At 33.6% G+C, this 25,326-nt stretch overlaps 2 protein-coding genes across 2 annotated transcripts in view; one reads left to right on the top strand and one right to left on the bottom strand.

The window, feature by feature from the left end:
• Positions 1-25,326, top strand: part of LOC134846072 (large ribosomal subunit protein uL4-like) — a 252,836-nt gene that overhangs the window by 29,409 nt on the left and 198,101 nt on the right. The window lies entirely within an intron of this gene.
• The window catches only part of LOC134846071 (ankyrin repeat domain-containing protein 36A-like), a 124,429-nt gene continuing 108,232 nt past the window's right edge, over positions 9,130-25,326 (bottom strand). Inside the window, exons 41-44 of the mRNA XM_063863265.1 lie at positions 21,307-21,539; positions 11,289-11,499; positions 10,519-10,694; positions 9,130-9,848 (exon numbers count right to left, since the gene is read on the bottom strand). Coding sequence (XP_063719335.1) covers positions 9,800-9,848; positions 10,519-10,694; positions 11,289-11,499; positions 21,307-21,539 — 669 coding nt within the window. The 3' untranslated portion in view covers positions 9,130-9,799. The remainder of the gene's footprint in view (positions 9,849-10,518; positions 10,695-11,288; positions 11,500-21,306; positions 21,540-25,326) is intronic.

The following is a 25,326-nucleotide window of genomic DNA, read 5'->3' on the forward strand; positions in this document are numbered from 1 at the left end:
GCGGCTACGCTGTGGCTTTATTTTGAAGAAATGTTTCTTATTCTTTTTACAACCCTTTTTTTTCATTATCATAATTTAGTGATCCAATATAAATTTGAAAAAATTGCTCAAAATAGCCCCCAAAAACTTCGCGGTTGAAATGAATGAAAAAACGACAATATTCATGTGTCGACACCATAAAAGTTGGAAAAAAGAATTGAGCTAAGAGAAACTGAAAAGTATTATCAAATTTATAAAAACCTAATACTCATTCTGTGCTTCTCAATTTTACTAATATAATTTGCTTGTCATTTGTTTTAGGATATTTTTTATTTGTGATTTTTGTTCTGGATTGCTACATTTTTTTGCGAGAGAATTAGCAATGGATTGTCCATTAAAACTAAGAAATAGCCACCTGATTCAAGAAAAATTTGAAATGAAAAGTTTTCTGGGGGCAACCGCCTAGCGAGTTGTGAGTATGCATGCGTTGCAAAGATTACTTCCTTCTACCACGAACGCTAATAGGTTGGTTTTTGCTTGTAAAGCTTATTTTCTCCCAAAATTTGTATCTTTAAAGATCTTGCTAAAAAGTTCTCATTGAAGGAGGTTTTCTTGCAAGATTTTGCAAGAATCTAGCAAGATATTTTAAAGAGATGCATCGTCTTGAAAAGAATCTTGCAAGATTTTTGCTAGAACTTACCACATAACATTCTTCAGAGACTAAGTTTTTTTTTAAATTCAAGGATCTAAATTTCAATCTGTAAATTTTTTATTTCACCAAAAAGGATTTTTCGCCACTAATTGATTTTTCGACCATCAAACCAAATATGGCGGTGCAGTCCGATAGAAAGGCATATACTGTTGTTTTTTGGGTCTTTTATTTGTTCTGCTCTAAAACCAATGTTTCAACATCTTGAACTAAAACTATTTTGCTTCAGTCTGATTGGCAAAAAATGACCACTTTCACATCTGCTCAATGTTCGGCCTTGTTAAAAATCGGTTAAAGAATACAGTAATCGCATTGTTTTAACCAAACCAACCAGTGCTTTCAGTGAGTGTTTTGTTCTCTGTCTTAATAAATATAAGTCACAAAATTTTGAAATTTGGAAATTTGGGCGGAATAATAAGTATAAAGACTCGTCTCTTAACATTTTTGCTGATTTTTTTTCGCTTTTTTTTCATTTTTCCAGCTCATGTCATAAAATACATTGAGTTATTGTGGTGACAGAAGATCAGACCAAATCGATTAGTTTTATAACAACGCACATTCTTTAGGATCAGATTTATTATTATTGTAGACTAGTTGCTATGGAGGTATGCAAATCAACCTGATAGGCCCCCGAAAGGTCATCGCATTTTGCTGAGGATTGAAATCAGATGCACCATATTGGAATGAATGCACAAGTTAATGGGATCTGATTAATGGACTCTATATCACCCGGTCTCATTCGAACATCTATAAGAGACCCCCCGAAAAGAACCTAATTTTCATTAAGCAGACATTCAGCGAACAAAAATCAGTTTGCATTTTTTAAAAAAATGCGAGTTCGTTGCCAAGCATTAATTAGCTAACATTTAGGAGTTGCAAACATTCAGCAGTTTGCTAACAACAAACAGTTTGAAATACTTGCGAAACTTTTAAGACTTACCAACGCCAATTAGCTGTATGCTTATGAGCTGCATTAAGTTTTTGAAACTCCAATTAGAGTAATTAACTATTTTCACGGAAAGTTTTTAATTAGTTGTATTAATGTCGTCTTGTCATTATTTTCGGTTAATTAGCATTAAGAAACAGTTCTAACCCTTGAAGAAACTATAATTAGAGTTTATCGTGTTTGAATATTGAAAATAAAATCATTAGAATATTCAAAAAAGTAAGTGATAGATAGCAGCTTTTTAAAGCTAAATGGCATGTTTTTGATTGTTTTACTTTTTTCCGTTTAAACAGAAAATATCTGCAAATTTTGAAGAAAAAAAAACACACCTTCAAAAAATAGTTTTACTTAAGGTTTTCAAGGTGCATGAAATGTCCATCAGCTTACAATTTTGTTTCTCAACAATATTGCGGCTACGCTGTGGCTTTATTTTGAAGAAATGTTTCTTATTCTTTTTACAACCCTTTTTTTTCATTAACATAATTTAGTGATCCAATATAAATTTGAAAAAATTGCTCAAAATAGCCCCCAAAAACTTCGCGGTTGAAATGAATGAAAAAACGACAATATTCATGTGTCGACACCATAAAAGTTGGAAAAAAGAATTGAGCTAAGAGAAACTGAAAAGTATTATCAAATTTATAAAAACCTAATACTCATTCTGTGCTTCTCAATTTTACTAATATAATTTGCTTGTCATTTGTTTTAGGATATTTTTTATTTGTGATTTTTGTTCTGGATTGCTACATTTTTTTGCGAGAGAATTAGCAATGGATTGTCCATCAAAACTAAGAAATAGCCACCTGATTCAAGAAAAATTTGAAATGAAAAGTTTTCTGGGGGCAACCGCCTAGCGAGTTGTGAGTATGCATGCGTTGCAAAGATTACTTCCTTCTACCACGAACGCTAATAGGTTGGTTTTTGCTTGTAAAGCTTATTTTCTCCCAAAATTTGTATCTTTAAAGATCTTGCTAAAAAGTTCTCATTGAAGGAGGTTTTCTTGCAAGATTTTGCAAGAATCTAGCAAGATATTTTAAAGAGATGCATCGTCTTGAAAAGAATCTTGCAAGATTTTTGCTAGAACTTACCACATAACATTCTTCAGAGACTAAGTTTTTTTTTTTAAATTCAAGGATCTAAATTTCAATCTGTAAATTTTTTATTTCACCAAAAAGGATTTTTCGCCACTAATTGATTTTTCGACCATCAAACCAAATATGGCGGTGCAGTCCGATAGAAAGGCATATACTGTTGTTTTTTGGGTCTTTTATTTGTTCTGCTCTAAAACCAATATTTCAACATCTTGAACTAAAACTATTTTGCTTCAGTCTGATTGGCAAAAAATGACCACTTTCACATCTGCTCAATGTTCGGCCTTGTTAAAAATCGGTTAAAGAATACAGTAATCGCATTGTTTTAACCAAACCAACCAGTGCTTTCAGTGAGTGTTTTGTTCTCTGTCTTAATAAATATAAGTCACAAAATTTTGAAATTTGGAAATTTGGGCGGAATAATAAGTATAAAGACTCGTCTCTTAACATTTTTGCTGATTTTTTTTCGCTTTTTTTTTCATTTTTCCAGCTCATGTCATAAAATACATTGAGTTATTGTGGTGACAGAAGATCAGACCAAATCGATTAGTTTTATAACAACGCACATTCTTTAGGATCAGATTTATTATTATTGTAGACTAGTTGCTATGGAGGTATGCAAATCAACCTGATAGGCCCCCGAAAGGTCATCGCATTTTGCTGAGGATTGAAATCAGATGCACCATATTGGAATGAATGCACAAGTTAATGGGATCTGATTAATGGACTCTATATCACCCGGTCTCATTCGAACATCTATAAGAGACCCCCCGAAAAGAACCTAATTTTCATTAAGCAGACATTCAGCGAACAAAAATCAGTTTGCATTTTTTAAAAAAATGCGAGTTCGTTGCCAAGCATTAATTAGCTAACATTTAGGAGTTGCAAACATTCAGCAGTTTGCTAACAACAAACAGTTTGAAATACTTGCGAAACTTTTAAGACTTACCAACGCCAATTAGCTGTATGCTTATGAGCTGCATTAAGTTTTTGAAACTCCAATTAGAGGAATTAACTATTTTCACGGAAAGTTTTTAATTAGTTGTATTAATGTCGTCTTGTCATTATTTTCGGTTAATTAGCATTAAGAAACAGTTCTAACCCTTGAAGAAACTATAATTAGAGTTTATCGTGTTTGAATATTGAAAATAAAATCATAAGAATATTCAAAAAAGTAAGTGATAGATAGCAGCTTTTTAAAGCTAAATGGCATGTTTTTGATTGTTTTACTTTTTTCCGTTTAAACAGAAAATATTCTAATGTCTGCTGAGATTTTTAAAATATCAGGTAGTATAAAAACAGTAATTAAACATCCACCGGGAAACCATCACTTTATTTAAGTTCGCCGGTTTTTGCCGACTTTGCAAAAAGATTGCTTTCAATGCCAACTGCAAAAAGAACAACTGACTGATTTTAATCACAACATGCTAATTGTTCCTACTTCTATAGCTTCCTCTTTGGAAGTTTAGAATAGAAAGGAAGTTAGTGGGCCTAAAAAAGTAGGTTAATTAGCATTCACAGTCAATTTTTACCTCAAAACGCAATCTTGAAATCAATTGTATATTAACATATGAACTAATTAAACTATTTAATTTTTTTTATACAAAAACGAAAACTGAAAAAGAAATTTTATGTTTTATCTTGATTTAATTAATAAAATTTAATTTCCGCTCCAAAGTTTTTTTAATTTTCGGCGGAGAACGCTTTAGATTCATGGCAAGCTAAAAGGCAACATTTATGACAAATCACATTTTCTGTTACATTGAAACATTGAAAACTAACAAAAAAAATATTTTTTTTTAAAAACAAATTATACAACTTTATGTAGGAATTTCTTAGACTTCAAAAAATTAAAACATCTGCTTAGTCAGGTCTAGTAAAAAAGATAATGTTTTCTTCGATAATATTTCATCGGTTTGACTAATTTTCGACTAATTTTCGTTGTTGACCTTTGGCATCAAATCTAATTTTCCGGATCCTGAACCGTCTTTGTAAACTTCCCTTGGGTCTGCTTGGATAATTTTTGCAGCCATTTTTTTTAAACCGAATGAGCACAAAAAACCGAACAAAAAATTGAAATAGATTTATTGATTTACAACTAGGATGTACATGGCAGCCTCTCTGATTTGATAAAGATATGGCCAAGAAACTTTTTTATCGAGCAAAAATGAGTTTTTTTTTTGCTTGGGGATAGCAATGCGAACAGTTGCTTTTGTTGACTAATTTTGATTTTATTCGAGCTTTATTTATTACTTCACTAACCCCCAGAAAAATGGCATGATGATTGTTCAAGGCTCCTAACAAGCTAGAATTTGGCTGTGGTTTGCCTAGAAGCTTACTTTGAATGTACTTTTCCATCTTCCGCCTTAGTGCTCAAAAATATTGGTTCAACTAAACATAGAAGAGAGCCTTCTGTTTGCAAAAAAGGCTCCAGTAAGTCGAGAAACTATTTTCAACATAACACACATTCGCAAAAATGTCAACAAAGCTCAAAAATAACGGCAACAATTGATTGATCAAATTAATCAAAAAAATTTGCTTCCTAAGAGTTTAAAACAAAATATCAGGTTGAAACAATTTGAATTTCAGATATATTTTATGATTGGCTTTTTTAATAGATGTTGATAGATTTTAATCGTACTATCATACTTTCACTTTGCTAATAAAAAGACAACAAGACTGCTCGTAACAGGGCGAAACCCTGAATGTTCCGACTGCCTTTTAAGGTTTATGGAGCAGTAATAACATTAAAAAATTCAATGAAATAAAAAAAAATGAATTTTTTTTTCTAAAATTTGAAATTTTTTATGAAAATCATCCCCCCACACGCCATATAAAGTACAAAAGGATAGATTTTGCTCCTTGTAATAAACCAATTATGGCAAATCAGCTTCTTTTAACTAATTTGGAACGATTTCTAAGACGGATTAACTCTCCGCTTACGCATTATTAGCGCGAAATATATCGCGCGTTAATTGTCCCAAATTGGCCAAAATTGCAATCTTTAAACCCCCGTAACTTTACGAAAAATGATCACAGGTGAAATATCTTTTCAAATTTGAGCTCAGGATAACAATACCTTTCGAATGATATAAAAAAAATTCGGTCAAAAATGGCTAGTTAAAAAGTCGAAATTTGTCTGAAGAAAAAAAAACCCACCCCGAGCACAAGTATTCCGTTACTTTCGTATCGAAAGTCGGAACAATAAAGAACGCACTTTAGTTGAACGGATGTACATTCATGCTGCTTAAGTAATTATAAGTAGAAACAGTTTGTAAGAAATTGCCAACTTTTCCATGCTGTGTCTGAAACCCATGCTGAGTCTAATCACATGACAGTTCTTGCTGTGAAAACATTATATATTTGCTGCTTCGAGTCCCGTTTGATTTTAAGATTTGCGAGGAAAATCATTTTTCAAAACTACTAGAGTCAGTCCGATCAGATGACAACCCAAAGACTAGGTTCACTGGGAAAAATTCATGTTTCTTATCAGTAGCGGACTGGGGGGAGGAGGATTTGGGGAGCGGTTGCTTTTTTGTACTATTTTGAGATATCCATTTTTTCGCTGACTGACATGAAAAATTTTCTAAAGTCTTAAAATCTATACTAATTTTGAGGGGGAAGCGCGCGCCGAAAAAACGCAATTTTTGTTGTCAAAATTTTCCAAAAGGTGCCTAAAAACGCCTTTTTTCAAAAGTTTGCCTTCAGCGCACAAATTTTAATTAAATTAGGGTCTTTATGCTGGTTTGGGAGAGCTCAGAAAATCAATTCGGTCGACCTAAAAAAAAAGTCGGCAAAATTTTTCAAATTTTTTTTTGAAAATCCGCCCCCCTCGAGAAATTCCTAGATTCGCGCCTGTTTCTTATTACTATCATTATCGAGCTTCAAACTTTGACCCTGTCAGGTTTGGCAATGATTTTGCCTCAAATCAATTCTCACTGAGTTGATCAAAAATTCTGATAAAGACTACTCCTGTCTCGAAAATAATCATTGGTTTATAATTTTTTACAATCAAATCTGCTTAAAAATTGATTTAAGAAACAGTAGCATACATTGAACACGTTGCAAATGTTGAAAAACTTGGCAGAAATCAAGCAGAGCTCAAGGCTCACTATCAAAAATTAGTAATCATTGTGAAATTTTAGACAAGAGACACTTGGAAACTATTATATCTTACGAAAAGCAAAATACCTTTTTGTCAAGTGTTTTCCCTGAGTTTTTCGTCAATTTTATTGTTAGAAGACAGTAATTGGTGTAGTTTTATTCCAAGACAATTTTCAAATTTTTATCTAGTCCTTTATCAACGCATTTTTGGGATAGTTTAATGCGTGATAGGTTTCTCATAAGTAGCGATTGGATTCAGCTGGGATCAGCCGCCCAATTCCCCCCGCTCACAGACCTACCGAATGCCCTCCCAAAGTATGTATTAATTCTGAAAAAAAATCTGTCTAAAATATTTCATATAAACGCGCAAATAAATTTTCTTAACAATTTTATGAGATTGCATTTGTATGTTGTTAATTACACAAATTCATGTCTCAATTCACTTTTCTTTAGCAATACGTTTAGTTTTGAACAAATCTGGGCTTTACTCAAAGTTAGCTTATGAAAAATTTTTACGTTCTCCCCTTAAATCAATTGGGGGGACAATTGTACGGTTGATTCTTCGGCTGTTCTGGGATTCGATCCGGCTGTTCCATAAGTTGCATTAATTTGAATTAAGGCAAGCTAACTGTCCCGACCATTGAAAATGGGGGAAGGACTTTGTATTCGGGTGTGTTTCATTTTCATTTATTTTTTGTTTTCCACGCAAAATCACCTACCACGAATTATCATCGGACAGGGTTGAGTGATACATCATTTTAAAGCCCTTTCAGTCGTAATTTGAACGACATTAAAAAATTTTCCCAATATTGAGGAAAACCGTTTTGCAGTTTTTTTATTTTTAGTCCAATTTCAAGCTAACTAGTAAGGTAGTTAGTAATTCAAAAAATTTCCGCGCAAAAATTTTTAAATTTTTTTCAATTTTTTTTTCGTTTTTCTAGTTTTTTTTAAAAAACTGTTTTCCAATTGACTTATTTTACGATGACCCTCAAATATGCCTATGTTCTTTTTTTTTGTCTGAACAACCTGTGCTATTTGCACAGTAACCGGCTCTCCTTGGTGATCGTATGAAGAGGTTAGTAGACGCTAATTGCATCAAAATGAATAAATTACACATGAGTTAAATCAATTCAACGAGCTCTTTTTTATTGAATTTAAAAATATTTATCAATCTAATTATGCATAATATTTTGGTTTCTTTGGTAATATTGACAAATTTTTTTCTAAATTTAGTGGTTTGCTTGTAAAAGTTGATTTTTTTCTGTTTTTCTGCTCTTGGTCCCATTCTGCTCTTAAACCATTATACTTATTGAGTGGCCACCTGGGTGAAGATATATTTCACATACGCTGTGCTGTGTTAAGTACAAAGCAATGAGTTTAGCATGTACTAACGCATTTAAAGTTTTCAATTCAATTTGCAAAAAATTTTGAGCCCAATTTATTGTTCAATTTTGCATTAATCACTCTATAACTTGCGCTTAGGTATCCTAAAGTTGCAAAATAATCATTTCATTTTTCAAATCCCCATAGTTTAAGTAAGTTTAACCGCAGCTGATATATCGTTTTCATTTTCAGCACAGATCATCAATAACTTTTGGACTGTATAAAAAAGTCCGTCGAAAACTGCTGGTTTAAAAACTTCGAAGTTTGTCTGGAGAAAAAGATCACCCAGAGTACACACTTTCCGTCATTTCCTTTGGAAACCCAGGCAATTAGAAAAAGGACTCGTAAAAAAGAACGTAGCCAACTAACAGTTGGAAAAGAGTAATGAACGCAAGGAAACTGAAAAAAAAAAACAGACTTAATTTTTCATGAGACTTCAACTTTTGAATTTCGAATTTAGATGGCCATGAAGCTTTTTGAATTTGTAGGAAAATTTATTGTGGACACTTTTTTATTAAAATTAACCCAATTTGAGAAAACTGGTTTAATAGGTAAAACTTTTATTTCGCTGGGAAATCTGGTAATTAATTTCCATTTTCAAAATTAGAAGTCAATCACGCTTTTCGTAACCTTTACACTTTTCTTGTTCGATAGTGGAGTTTGCCTTCTTTTAAACAAAAGAAATGCACTGAACTTAAAAAGAAATCACAAGTCAAACCGCGAAAAATCAAAACTGAACGCGAACAAGTTTTAAGACTTTTTCCTGAAAAAAAAAACAGAAAAAAATCAGCAATACCTGTATAAGAGTCCTCACTACGTCTATTACTCTTAATAAATGAGCTAAAATGATTTCTTACCGAGTAAGTGTAGACATAATAAATATGACTTTTACGCAATTCGCAGCGATTAAAAATAAATTTAATCTGAAGCTTGAATTCACTAAAATATAATCCATAATTCATTAATAGGTATTATTCCAATTTAATCATTGCAAAATTTATCATTAAAAGTTATCTAGCTACAAATTGTACAATTCTTGGAAAACGAATCCAATAGACTGAAACATATCTGCAATAACTTACAAACTTAAAGGCGAGCTGGGCAAAAGCAATATCTCAGCGATGCATTCAAGTGACATTCAAACGAAGAAACTTGTAGCACGCTGGTTCCTATGACACAAAATCCAGATACTTTCTGGTGCTTCATTAATCAAATCGAAAATCCGTAACGATTACATAGACAAATGTTGTAAACAGAAACATGTTTATGAATGAACTCTCAATTAAAGCTTCACTATTCTTGGAACTACATGATATGAATCTACTTGAAGGTTTCCCTTGAAGCGACCAGCTTGTTTCGGAATTTGTTTTACAATAAAGCGCCATAAAAAATTCCTTGAAAGCCAAAATGAAACGATCTTTTCAAATATCAACAAATATGAAGAAAACAGTTGATGATTTGCTAACTGATTTGATTATTAAGTCCTATATTCCTCGTCATATTTTTACGGTTCCCAACAGTTCCATCCAATGCAGACCTTTCAACCCCATTTACTGGATTAAGTTGGGTTAGGTATCTACTGTGTACTCATTTCACGCCCCCTCCAGTAATGTTTAGACTGGCTCCCCCTGTGTACCTGAAGAACAGAAAATAAAGAGTTATTTCATCTGAAAACGACAATCAATGAGACATACGCAAAGGACACTTCAAATAGAAAAATGAAAAAAAAAACATTGAAGATGCATGAAACCAAATACCACTCTTTTTGCTTCCCTGTAAAAAAATTGGTCAACAATTTTCTCAGCACCTCAAGGATTCCATCCCACGCCAAAAATACAGCCAAACGACAGTTGAAAAATTGTCAATGAACTCAGGGAGACCGAATAAACATGGCTAATTTTTTTTGAAAAACTTACAAGAATCTTGTTTATTAGCAATTTTGGTTCATAAAAATAACTTAACTAGAGAAAACTGGGTCAAAAATAAATTTTATATTCAAAAATAAATTTTATATGAAACTAAAAATCAATCAAATTTGTTTTGCACTTTCGCAATTCGAGAGCGTACTTTGCCTTGCTTTTGGTAAACTAATTTGAATTGAGCTGAATTGAGTCCAAAGTCAAACAGCGAACCAAAGCCAAATTTGAACAAAAATCAAAAGTCAGAAGTCAAAAGTTACAACACTTATTGACACTTAACCGCAAGAAATCTGCAAGTCAAATTATCCGCTCTGGTATTAGGGATTTAAGTTTTTCAATTTAAAAACGGTAGCTGCAACGCTAAATAAAAGGAAAAAGAGGACGTACCGAGGATGCCTGTGTCGGTTTAGAGACCCAAAATTGCCCGCAGAGGACCCGTAAAGAGATCCGCTGTGGTTGGCCCCCTTATCCCAGGCAGCATAGGGGTGCTGTCCGAACAGTTCCAGTTCCAGCTTTGTGGTGCCTAGATGCCTGGAAATGGAGCTGTCCAACTTCTGCTTCACCTGAAACATAACATGATAATTTCTAACATCGAGAAAAATTCTAGCGAAAGAAACTCAATTTTCGTCTAGACTAAGTTTGAACCATTAATGTGATGCAGAAAAAGAAATGGTGTCAACAATGATAAATAACTTTATTTTCAAGGCAGAAACGTATAAATAAGCATTGTATAAAACTGCACGTTTTGCGATTAAATTCGGCTTCGGCGAAGAACAAAAAGCATCAGCCTGTCAAATGACATCTCCATAACAATACTGGTCTTTTAAAAGTACAAAATTTGCAGCAAACTGGTTCAATATCATTTTTTCGAATGCCCAATTAATGATAACATCCTCTTCAGTCAACGGATCTGAACGAGGTTAATTAACCTTGAAAAGCTCTTTTTGATGTCGAAAGCCAATTACTCTAAAAAATATTACTTTATGGCCAATTAAAAAGCTCAAATCAACGATATTGCTAAGTAACAATTCGACATGAACTATAAAACTTGACCGCATTATGAACTGATTTCCGAATTGCTTGCTTAATGGGATCCGTTATCTCGTTGGTGAATGTTAAACCTTGTTAATCCATGTACAAAAATAGGACACACTTACCCTCTCTAAGACTGCGTCGAACTCGCTGCTTGTCCTGAGTCCATGAGCATGATGTGATACAGGGGTGGATAATGTGTGACCTCCAGCAGCAGCAGAAGAAGAGAGATGATTGAGGTTGAGGTAGTTCCTTCTACTGTTACTTTGATTGACAGCTGCTGACTGGGACAGATGGGAAGCGGAAGACACGTCAGCCGTTCGCTGTCTCTCCGCACTGAAACATGACATACCACACTGAGCGCTTTTTACATTTGAGGCCACGGTGTAAAAACTTATGACATCGTTTTTTAAACATAGCAAACGGACAGTTGGAAAAGAGTCATTGAACGCAAGTAAACAGATTTGTCTTTTTGAAAAAATCAACTTTCGAATTTCCACGAAAAATAAGGTTACCCTGAAGCTCTTTGAAATTCTAGAACAATTTACTATTGGCACTTTTTTGATAAATTAACCCAATTTGAGAAAACTGGATCAATAGGTAAACTTTATTTCGCAGGGAAACTCGATAATTAAATTCCACTGTCGAAACTAGAAGTGAACCACGTTTTTCCTGACCATTACAATTTCGCTGTTCGATAATGGAGTTTACCTTCCTTTTAACAAAAGAAATGAGCTGAGCTTTAAAAAAATCAAAAATAAAACCGGGAAAAAGAATATTTGAGCATAGAGTTTTTTTTTGTCTTAACTGGTCCTTTTGATTTGACTTCGAAAGCTATTGACAAATTTTATCTGAAAGCTATTGACAATCTGGACTCAAATTTAAAAAAGTAACTCGCCTGTGGTCGCTTTTGATGAAACTATAGGGGTTGAAAATTGCCAATTTGGGACAATCAACGCGCAAAATACTTCGTGCGATAAACGCGATAATCTTTTTGCCTGTGAGGTGGAAAATTGAAAAAAAAATCTGTTAAAATAAATTTGAGTTTAAATTTCAAACTTAAAAAAAAAATTTCAAGGGGCAATCGGAACATTCAAGATTTCGCTCTAACACGAACGATCTTTGTTCCTCCAATTTTTGAAAAAAACTGAAGAATATGTGCTTAGCGTGTTTTTTTATTCAGGCCAATTTATGAAGGAAAATTGTAGAGTGGGTATCGAATTTATGATCTCCGCACTATGCTAACTGCGCTTTCAGTCAACGTAAACATGCTCATTAGATACTTTGAAGACTTTATTTATGACTGAAAGGGTAACAAGAATTTTTATCCCGAACAAAATTGTTCCGAATTGAATCAGGCAAGCTAATTGGTTATACTAGTTCCTTATACGACTCAAATTGTAACACTTAATATTCAATATTGATAAAACCAAAAATTATAGTTCATCCAAACTTTCTTTATCAAAAGCTATCGGAGACCATTTAAAGGGCAGTCGAAAAAATCAGGGCTTTGCACTGAATTACGAGCAGTCTTGCTATACAAGCTGATTTAAATTATCCGGACAAAACAAATAAAACTTGATAATTGAAACGCGTTTTTCTCAAATTGGGTTGACTTAAGACAAACAATGATGCAGACACAACTGGCCTAAAATTTCAGCAAAATTAAAAAAAAATCAATTTATTTTCATCATCCAAAAATTTCAACCAAATAGACCAGTTTCGGTTTTCTTTTATCAATCAAAAAATACGTCAAAACTTTTGGTTCAAATGCTAACAAAAATATATCAAGGTAAGCCTCTTATATAGCCCATCAAAACTCAAAACGGGTAGAATTTAATTACGTTTGATAGCCAAAAACTGTCAATTTTACTATATAAAGTAACAAGTTGAAAAAAACAAATTTTAGACGTTTTTCGCCAACATATGGAGATTATACCTTTCTTACATTTTGTTGTTGTTAGGCTATATAAAAGGCTCACCTTGATATACTTTTGTCAGCAAGTGAACCAATGGATTCGGCCTAATTTTTGTTTTTGCCGAAACTGGTTGTTTTTGGGGAAAATTTTGGGCCCGAACTTCGCAAAAATAACTGCACCATATTGATTTTGCTGAAATTTTGAGCAATTTTTGACTTCATCATTTTTTGTCTAAAGTCAACCTAATCTGAAAAAAAAACGCGTTTTAACTTTCAAGTTTCATTAATTTTGTCCGGACAATTTCAATCAACACTGTATTTAGTGTCCACTAAATGGCAGTGCGTCTGCTAAAAATGGGCTTAAATTTGGTGACCTTTATGTTGAGACAAAAAGTTACAATAGTCTGTCACTTGAAACACATTCCAACACCTGGGGAATAACTTCCCCAAATCACAACCACAGACGATTGCACACTCATCAAAGGCTACTGTGGCAAATGCATTAAACTTGGGGTGAAAAGACGCGAGAAGAGAAGGAAAAGAAGATACCAATTCAGTTCAGGTTGCCATCTAATCCCCGCAATTTAATCGGGCTGTGATTAAATTCAGACTTTGATAGTATGAAATTTATCTATTATCGGTTCTGAAGATGAACAAGAGCCTTCACGCCTCGCTTAATTCTTTTGATGCAAATCGTTATCATGTCAAGTTCAGGTTATCGATTTATTTTTTTTACACTCAAAAAGAGAAAAGATATTAAAAGTTGTTGTGAAGTTTAATAATTTTCATGTTTAATTTTGTTCAATTTAACGTCAATTTTTTCATATATGAAAGTTACTCAATTACTCTCTACTGCATGCGGGGTTCAAAACAATGACCTCCAAATTGCAGCTCATTTAGCAGCAGACAAATTGCGATACCATTGTGCAATTAATACGCTCTGAATAAGCGGTTATAGACTGTTCGCAATCTTAAAGTCTGAACAAGACTGATAGTATCAAGGCGAAGTCCTGAATGTTCCGATTGCCTTTTAGGGTCTATGGAGCAGTAATAACATGAAAAAATTAAATGTAGAAAGAAGAAAAAAAAGTGAAAAAAATTTCTAAAAAAATTTGAGATTTTTTGTGAAAATCATCCCCCCACACGCCATATGAAGTAGAAAGTGATAAATTTCGCTCCTAGTAACAAATCAGCTATGACAAATAAGCTTTCTTCAACCAAATTGGAACTATTTCTAAGAAAGATTAAATCTCCATGTATCGCGCGTTAATTGTCCCAAATTGGCCAAAATGGTATTCTTTAACCCCTCCATAACTTTACAAAACTTTAAGCGCAGGACAACAATACCTTTTGAATGATATAAAAAAATTCCGTCCGAATTGCGAAATGACTAGTTTAAAAGTCGAAATTTGTCCGAAGAAAAAAAACATACATACACCCATACACCCAGCCCCCCCCCCCCCCCCCCCGCCTTCCGAGCACAACTACTCCGTTACTTTTGATACGAAAGTCGGAAAAACAAGGATAGCCGTTTTTTTCTACAAACATTATGTTTTGTATGCGGGGAGTGATGAGACAATCTATACCAGCGCGAAGAAAGATAGTGAATTAGGCATAAATTGCCTTAAAAGGCCAAACTGTGAAATGGATAGAGCACAATTTGATGTCTGTATGTCTCTGAGTCCAGACACAAGTCATTAAACAAATGATAAAAGTTTTCGGAACGATCAAAGAAAGCAAAAGAACAAAAAACACGACCTTGTTGCAGAATCTGCTTACAATTCACAAAATACACAGTTTGGCCTCGTAACGTAATGTGTCTTAAAAAAAATGAATCATAAAAAAGATTTTTTTTTCCAACTTTTTGTAAACTTTTTTTAGAAATTTTTAATTGCTATAGAAGCGCTAAGTGAAGCTTGCAAAACTAGTTTTCTCTTAAGTAATATCAAGTTTTCTTAAAAACTAAATAACCAATTTTCTTATGCCGAAAATTACTCGATCACTTTACTCGCCCGAAATTAGACTAAAACCCACAACATCACAATGGTTTTTCTCAAAACTGATAAAATTTCCAAAAATTTTAAAACGTTTGAATCACGAGTACAAGTGCTTGCCGAAGAGAACAGAAAAGATTGACCGGAGAATAGCAATATGTAAAGACCAAATAAAGACTCTAATGACTGATTTAGCACTATGACAAATATGATATATCACTCAACCCATTCCGATTATTATTTGCAGAACCTGATATCTCGTGAAAAACTAGAGCAAACCCTAAGACAAATTTCCTCCTCATTTTCAATGGCCGGAACAATAACTCAAAATCAATCTATTAATAACTAATCAAGCTGCTTATGCAAAAAATTGATATAATGCATACTGTTGTGTAAAGGTCCTGCATAAACATGTTATTTAACCACCTTTAGTTTTCAAAAGTAGACAATTATACCATCGCGTGCAATTGAAGAATGTCTCCATTCACTTTTAACTGAACTTGAGCTCAATAGAAAAAATCAGACCAGTGTTTGTCATCACTAAGACAACACGAATCTATGACAACATGAATTGATGCGATACTTAAATGGAGCTTTATATCAGCCTACTTATCTTAAATTGGCACAAAGTTGGACGAAAACAAAATCACTGCGAACAGCGTCGGATCTAGGATTTTTAGCGAGCGGATTTTTCGGCTCGGCGATCTTCCAAAAATTAGTGCATACTGGCGCCTACTGCACCTTTAGAAAATACTTAAAGCTCGATCGGCCCTAAATGGATATCATAAAATAAATACCAAAAGGGGCCCTTTTAGTGGTTAGGGGATAGAATCCTTGAGGGAAAAGGTTAGTCCGTCCCAAAGCTCGCTCCACCCCCTAAATCAGCCCTGCTGAAAAACCAAAAATCACAAACTATTTTTAAATCCTTCTGTGCATAAAATATCTATACTTTGAATAATGTTTCTTCTTGCGCAATTGATTGATATCTTTCAAGTTAAGTAATTCAAATAGGCGATCATAATTTGGAATGAGTGAAACTAAAGAAGCGACCGGACACATATAGGGCAACACAATCCACAGTAACCGCCAGCAAGGGAAAAAAATGATCTTAATATCCACTCAGCCTAATCAGCCATGAATCTGCACCGCAGTCTACCTACACAAAATAAGTTCACTAATAAAAAAAACCGATGATTTGAATCCGTTTCAATATCCTTCATTCAAATTTTGTGTTAATTTTTAATTTTTCTGCGTCAAAAATTCATGCCCAAAATAAAACAAAACGTTCGCTGCACTAGTTTTTGTCTGTTAATGATAACATTTTCGCGAAACAAAACATCAAATTTGTAAAATTGAGTTGGAAACTGAGACTAAATGAACATAGCCAACAGACTGTTTGACAAGAACCAATGAAAGCAAAAAAAAAACGACTTGCTTGTTGAAAAAAAAAAACTTAAAACAAAAAAAACGTATGGCATCAAAGCTGTTTGAATTTTAAGAGCAATTTATATTTAGCATTTTTGATTAATTTAACAATTTTTGAGGAAGTTGATCACGTTTTTTCGCACCTTTTCAGTTTTCATTATTGCATTATTCGACAGCGCATTTGCCTAATTTCCAGCGATTGAAAGTCAGTTGAACTCAATAAGTACACAAATATCTAAGGGCATTCATATTTGCATTTATGAGCATGAATGTATTTCTTTTGTCATTAGAGCATTTTAAGACTTTTCCTGAAAAAAGACAAAAAAATCATCACAACCTATATCAGAGTCTTAACAACGTTCATCGACCCTTAAAAATTAAAGGTCTTTAGGCCAAAACACAGGTCTTAAAAGTGTCAATGTTGCCTCAACAATCGCCATTACAGGCCAATATTGCCATATTTTAACCCTTACTTCGCCGCCTAGTAACACGGGTTGACCATTCTAAAAAAAATCATCTATCTTAGAACTTCTTATAAGATTTGTAGGAAATTGCCGTTATTTCAGAACTTTCTAATAAGAAAACTTCTACGATAGCAATTTTTTCCAAAATTCAAAAAAATGCAGAAAACATGTTCAATGTGTTTCTGTACCGTAATAAATGATAAAAACTACTTTTGGAAATACTTAGTTTTTTTTAAAAAAAAATAATGCATGAAAAAAATTCAAGATAGAGGTTGTAACGTATGCATTTCGAACAAAATCTTCCGAAACAAAATTTTTTTTTTAGTTAAATCTCCTATTTTCGAGGCACTTAAAAATCAACTATGACGAATCGTGTCATAAAGCTGAATGTCATCGTGTCATCGGGTCAGAAAATTTCTGATCTTACAACTTTCTCATAAAAAAGTCACTATCTCAAAAAATCCTTATAAGAAGAAGTCCCTATCGTGTAACACTCCTAGATCCTAACTTTGTAAGTTGTAAGATTCTTATAAGAAAAGTTCTAAGATAGCGACTTTTATTCATCCTAGGTACGCTTTTGCTTGGTGCATGGATCTACCCCTAGACCAGCCCATATACTGAAATTTTTCGAATTAACCGAAGTTCAACAACTTTAATTTTTTGGTTAAAAACTACTTGCATTAACCACTATCTGTAGTAACTAGAAATTATGCTTATTTTCAGGTTGAACTAAAAAAATTTAACGCGTACCAATTTTACAAAAAAGGCATTGTCAAATTAAATTTTCGTCATTCGTAGTGTTGTTGCTTCAACTGTGTTACATAATAGAAAAAGCTTTTTTAAGTGGCCTTGAAATTTTATTTTCTTGGGGAAATGATTTTTTTTTTGAATTTTTTATCGAATTTTTATTGACGATAAATTGAATTTTAGGTAGGTGTAGGATAATTATTGCGGTACAGCTTCAAACAGTAGTCTTTTTAAAATGAAACAAGGTTGTTGTGCAAGTGGTAAAGAATTTTCCGACCACTGAGTACAATACCGTGTTTGGACATTATTTATTTGAATGTTGTTGTTGTTCCGACTTTCGATACGAAAGTAACGGAATATTTGTGCTCGGGGTGGGTTTTTTTTTTCTTCAGACAAACTTCGACTTTTGAACTAGCCATTTTTGACGGAATTTTTTTTAATATCATTCAAAAGGTATTGTTGTTCTGAGCTTAAATTTGAAATGATATTTCACCTGTGATCAGTTTTCGTAAAGTTATGAGGGTTTAAAGAATGTCATTTTGGCCATTTCGACCAATTTGGGACAATTAACGCGCGATATAATTCGCGCTATTAACGCCTAAGCGGAGATTTAATCCGTCTTAAAAATCGTTCCAAATTGGCTGAACGAACCTTATTTTCCATAATTGATCTGTTACAAGGAACGAAATCTATCTTTTTGTACTTTATATGGCGTGTGGGGGGATGATTTTCATTTAAAAATTTCCAATTAAAAAAAAATTCGTTTTATTTTATTTAATTTTTTTATGTTATTACTGCTCCATAAACCTTAAAAGGCAGTCGGAACATTCAGGGCTTCGCCCTGACACGAGCAGTCTTGTTGTTCTTAAGATATGTATGGATCTCTTTAACAATTTACCCCCCCCCCCCCCCCCCAGGGTACCTAGTAACGATCTGCCACCCCTATACAGAAACAATTCAATGGTTAAGCATATGTAAATTTGGTACCTAGTATCGAGTCTCCCCTTTTGCAAAAGGGCGAAACAGTTAAAGAGATCCGTTATGTATATTTCTGAAGTTACATTGAGCGGCAAGGCTGATTCTTCAACAGAATTTCTGTTTCTGTTTCGTGCATTATCTTAAAAACCCGGTTCTTCAAAAGTGAGCTATATACATTTGGCCTTCAATACTTTGAGAGTTAAATATAACAAATTTAACTATCATGGCGAATTATAAGACCTGACAAACTACCAAGTTAATATCGCAAATTCAAAGGCATCACACAGTTTATTTGATCCAAGTTTTACACTGACGAATTCCCCAAATTAAATGTCGACTTATTTCGAATTAGCTTCTGAGCAGACATCAAAATTAATCCACTTTGTTTGCTTTGATGCAAATTGATGCAACGTCATTGATGCAAATTGAAAAAACACAGTCAGTCATGGTATGAAGTGATATCGTGTGTCAACTTCACCAAAAAAGAAGCCAAACTCATCCATTTTATTTTCTTTTCTTATGCTGCTTCGTAGAATACTAAATGGCACTCAATTATTTTAATGATTTTTCCCCTCTTTTCCCAGAAAAAATCCCTCTTAAATAAATTGAGGCATGAGCTGCAGTTTCACTATTTATGGAAGAAAATAAGGAGCGTTTTGTCTAAGGAAAAACATGTTGCACAAATTTGAATTTTACACAGGCGAAGCGGAGCTTCGCATCACTTGCGATACAAAACAAATACAAAAAAAGCACTAGAAATTTGAAAAATGTTGAAAAAAGGTCGTATAAAATGTCTTGATAAAAGAATATTCTAGGCAAAAAGGCCAAGCAAAACATTTGAACATTAAATTAGTCCTCCTGAAACTACAATGAACAACACTTGCAGCTATAATGAAATCCGTGATGTGGCAACTACGCCGAAAAAACTTGAACAGACAAGCGCAAGTCCGACGATTCGATTTTTACCGTGAAAAATTTCCATTTCATCCATACTGAAAAAAACTCGAACCCCAGGCATTAGAATACAAAGGCGACTACGTTACCAATTAGCCAAATTGGAAGAAGTGTTAAGCAAGGTTCACTAACAAAGCAAGTAAGAAGAGAAGCAATCAAGATTTATAGGAAAAGTTGTCTACGGGGGAAAAGTATAGTTCCCGATTATAATCAGGAATTAGACTTTTTCCCGTAAACAACTTTGCTTATAAATCTTACTTGCTTTATCACTGAAGATTAGTAACTTCCAGGCTCGTTACCATTCAGCCACGAGGTAACGTGGTCGCCTTTCGCTAAGTTAGCCTTAAAAGCGAAACATTCAAACTGTCTTTTTGACCGAAAAAAGGGCTAAACAAAACAGACCCGAATGAGAAATTCCGCTCCACCTTCTGTGGCTCGACCAATATAAAAGAAGGTTGATTTTTAGCTCGAATCGAGTTATATTATCGCAAAGTAATAATGAAGTTCCAACTGCAGCTTCAAAAATAAGATCCACTAACACAATGTTCTTTCTTTAAAAATATAGCTGAAAAATTTGTACTAAGTAATTATGAACAAAGAAAAAAGATAAAAACATTAACACGATTTGTGCTAGAAAAATCAACATTCTTTTATTTTGGTCGAGTCACAAAAGGAGATGAATTTTGCATTCGGGTCTGTTTTGTTCAGCCCTTTTATTCTTTGCAGAATATCTGAAGCTGCAATGATAAAAAAGACAGTCATAAAAGACAGTCAGAATAGTTCGCTTTTGAGGCTAATTTAGAGCGAAAAGTCAATCCTTATTGATTTTCAGACATTCGTTACATCAGAGGCTACACAAAATGCCCTCTTTGATATAGTTTGTTCAATAATTAAACAAATGTTCAAATGTTTTTGATTGACTGAAAGAAGCCAAAACTTACCCATCCTTTGAAGGTGACCAAAACGATGAATCTTTTCAGCTTTAAAGGAAACAAATGTATCCCTTTAAAGCTCTACAATTTTCCAGAAATTTTTATCATGGACAAAAAACAACATGGACCAACACATTCCTTTGTATCTAAGATAAAAACTAACCCAATTTGAGACTACTGAATGAAAAGAGGATTTTTTTGTTCCGTAGGAAAACTCAAAGATGAAAATCCAAGTTGCAAACTTGAACTCATTCAGTTTTTTGTGCCATTTGAACTTCTGTTGCGGCGAACAAATGAATTCAGCAAATTCCCTTCAGAAAATAAATTTATTTGAACTTGAAAATAAATTTAAAAAAACGTAGTAAAAAATCGTCAAGGCATCTGAAATTACGCAAAAAACAACCCTACGACCACTATTTATATCGTGCAAAAGTCATAACAAATATATTCCAAATTTACTTTTCTACATATTCAGAGAGTAAAATCTACAGAAAATAGACGGATATAGGGAGACGAATGATTCAGTGATACGCGCCAAAATGATATCGTATCAAATATGCAAAGGCTTTCTTCATGCGTTGATCCTGTGCAATGCTTTCAAGTGCAGTTCTCTGATGTAACAGTTATCTGATGTTACAGTTCTCTGATGCAATAGTTATATTATGTAATAGTTATATTATGTAATAGTTATATTATGTAACAGTTCTCTGATGTAATGGGAGCGTACTCACAGAAGGTGTGCCCTGGCATCTATGTCTCTGTCCACCATCTTCTCCAGTTTGCTCTCCAACTTCTCCCTCTGCTTCCTCTCCTTCTCCAGCAGACTGTGCAGCCTCTTCAGCTCAGGGTCATCCCCCAGCCCACTCCCACTTCCTTGGGCAGTAGTGGGAGACGCGTGGAAGTCTCTGCTGTCTCTAATTGGGATTGTCACTCCGTATAGTTCCTTGTACTTCCTGATTTCCATCTACACGGAACAAAGCATACTCGAATTGGTGCAACTACAATTTTGGTCAGAGTTTTTGGGTTGCTTTCAACGCGATGAAAACAAACACTTGGTCAACACCTTTTCAGACAGCTTATGAATTGTAAAATTCACTAATAATGATTAAGGCAACTTTCAATTACTTTTAATCAAATTTTATTTGCAAGTTGTTGAAAAAAAACTTTCAGCAGAAAACAAAGAACACATCCAACAGACCTTGAAGTGTCAAAGAGCCTATAAGAAAAACGATGAAAAACTACAATATAGTTTTTGAAAATTACAATTTTCTGGTTCCTCAGGTAAAAATATATTCTTTAAGCTTTTTAAATTAACAGAATAACTAATGAACGACACTATTTTATAAAAAAAAATTCAATTTGAAAATATTGTTTTTGAAACTAAAAATTCACGTTGTTTCGCGCCATTTCAACTATTGTCAATCGCAAGTACAATTTGCCTTCAATTTAGCAAATGATCTTGAACTGAAATTAAAAAGAAATTGAAAATCAAACAGATAATTTTTTAAAAGCAAACAACCGTATTAAGTATCTTAAGTTCGTTAATCGACATTTAAGAAGCATGGAGCATTTTTAAAAAGACAGAATAAAGTACAAAGTGAACTACTTTGCATAGAGCAAAGTATTAAATTAACCATTTAGCATGCTTCATTTCAATTTGGAACATCAATAATTTTCAGATGATATTTAGAAAATCCGTGAGGCGACCATTCGTAGCAGGAACAATACGTAATAAGCAACATTTCGTAACAAGCGGCAATTCATAAGAGGATTCAGCAGAGAAAACTTATTCACGCGCAGTATTCCTTTTGTCGTGGATGTAAGCGCAACGGAGCAAACGTATTCTATTTAAAAATACCTTGTTACAAAAAAACCGGAACAATTAAGCTGGCTTCCAAATTATTCCAAATTGAATTGCGGCAGGTTAATTGTTCCAAAAAACCGCGTTACTGAAAAATAAACATGTCAAGGAACCCAAGTAAACAGAACAAAGAATGACCAATTTTAAAGAAAAAAATATATGCCCTTCAAGCCCTTTGATTGTCTGGAACAATTTATGGTTGACACTTTTTTGATAAAAACCAACACAATGAACCCAACTGGATCAATATGTAAATTTTTTATTCCGCTGAGAAACCTGAAACCTAAATTCCACTTTAGAAACTAGAAGTCGACGATGTTGTAGTAACATGTACAATTTCGCTGTTCGATAGTGCAGTTTGTCTTCCTTCTAACAGAGGAAACGAACTGAACTTAAAGCGAAAAAGTGAATTTGAGCCTGAACAAAGTTTCAGATTTTTCCTGAAAAACAATTATCAGCATCTATATAAGAGATCTACATACACACCTATATACGAGCTCATCGACTCTTAAACAAATCAGTTTGTTTTTGACATTGCATGTGATGGATTAACGAGATTCCTACTGTCCCTATCTACCATCCAGCGAAACCACAGCTTTGGAAACGGGCAAAGCCTAATCAGTGGGGAAAGAAGACCCTATTGAGCCGAAAATATTTCAGGCTTTCTCAGCAAGCAAGTCGACTTTCAAGATTTTAAATAAGATAAAACAGATTTTCGAACCTGAATTAACATTGTAAGCCTATATTTACATATATATATATAAGTGGCAAGAATATCACAATCTTCAATCTGCTGGTCCATGTTTGGTCGAATAGACACCAACGAGCAAGAGTTCATGTGGGGTCACTACGCTTTGCTTCTTCTATAATTTTATTAATTATTTTGGCTATTATGATTTATGAAGATTGCGGCCGTTCGAAAGCCGTCTAAATGCCAATGTGGGCAGATTAATGAGCGTTTTCTCCATATTTTCTCGGTTAATTAAGGCGATAAAAAATACTGTAAAAAGAAATCTAGCAAGTTAATTAGTTCAAATGAAGCAGGGCTTTCATAAACACAAACCACATTCAGCTGGTAAATTAAAAACATGAACTTCACCTTTTAAATTGAAAGTCAGGCACCAACTTCACCCAATTTCCAGTATCAACTTGGAAGTGATCTTAACTTGAGTTCAACTGCGTTCACAAACTTATTTTTTTTAAATGCCATGCACCTAAGCGAGAAGTCAAAACTAATAGATTTCATGAGTTCACAGAAGAAAAATCAAAAGACCGTACCACCTAAAAATTCTATGCATCTATGAAAATTTAACGATTATCTTGGTTATCATTACTTTAACGTAAACGTTCATCGAATGACTGAACGCTAGATTCCAATGTGTGATTAGTCCTAAAAATCTGAAAAACAAAATATTCAGATAAATTTCTAACAATCAATTTTTTTGGATAAAATTCATTGTCTTTGGAATCGCATAAAGCAACAATCTTTTTGCCCCCGATATTTAAAACCAAAACACAGAGGCCAGGCGGTGGTTTGCATTACTTGCTAAACAAAAAACATATGTCGGTCGCGTTAAGGAGTAAAAAACGACTAAAAAGATTTAAAAGTTAAGAGAAAGCTCTAATCATTTTTTCATTGTGACTGAGGGGAGAATTAAAAAAATAAAACCAGAAATTCAAACAAAAACTTTCTAAAATCGTTTATCATAATTTTTTCCAAAACATCAGGAAAATTTCCTGACTGCAATAACTTGGACTATTACAGAAATACATTGAAAAATTTTTTAACTACAGTAAAGTTGCGGAAAAAGTCCGACGTTCGAAAATTAGCCATCAAAAATAAGACAAACGATAGGCCTAAAATGATTTAAAGAACAACTCCTGACTGAGTTCAAACTCTGTACTTTTGTAAGGCCAGACATGGACACTAATTCAAGGCCAAACCATTAATTCAACGCAAGGCAGATTAATGAGCGTTTTTCTCCATATTTTCTCGGTTAATTAAGGCGATAAAAAATACTGTAAAAAGAAATCTAGCAAGTTAATTAGTTCAAATGAAGCAGGGCTTTCATAAACACAAACCACATTCAGCTGGTAAATTAAAAACATGAACTTCACCTTTTAAATTGAAAGTCAGGCACCAACTTCACCCAATTTCCAGTATCAACTTGGAAGTGATCTTAACTTGAGTTCAACTGCGTTCACAGACTTATTTTTTTAAAATGCCATGCACCTAAGCGAGAAGTCAAAACTAATAGATTTCATGAGTTCACAGAAGAAAAATCAAAAGACCGTACCACCTAAAAATTCTATGCATCTATGAAACTTTAACGATTATCTTGGTTATCATTACTTTAACGTAAGCGTTCATCGAATGACTGAACGCTAGATTCCAATGTGTGATTAGTCCTAAAAATCTGAAAAACAAAATATTCAGATAAATTTCTAACAATCAATTTTTTTGGATAAAATTCATTGTCTTTGGAATCGCATAAAGCAACAATCTTTTTGCCCCCGATATTTAAACCAAAACACAGAGGCCAGGCGGTGGTTTGCATTACTTGCTAAACAAAAAACATATGTCGGTCGCGTTAAGGAGTAAAAAACGACTAAAAAGATTTAAAAGTTAAGAGAAAGCTCTAATCATTTTTTCATTGTGACTGAGGGGAGAATTAAAAAAACTTTCTAAAATCGTTTATCATAATTTTTTCTAAAACATCAGGAAAATTTCCTGACTGCAATAACTTGGACTATTACAGAAATACATTGAAAAAATTTTTAACTACAGTAAAGTTGCGGAAAAAGTCCGACGTTCGAAAATTAGCCATCAAAAATAAGACAAACGATAGGCCTAAAATGATTTAAAGAACAACTCCTGACTGAGTTCAAA

Source organism: Symsagittifera roscoffensis, chromosome 5 (genome assembly GCF_963678635.1).
Source record: "Symsagittifera roscoffensis chromosome 5, txSymRosc1.1, whole genome shotgun sequence".
Lineage (NCBI taxonomy): Eukaryota > Metazoa > Xenacoelomorpha > Acoela > Convolutidae > Symsagittifera > Symsagittifera roscoffensis.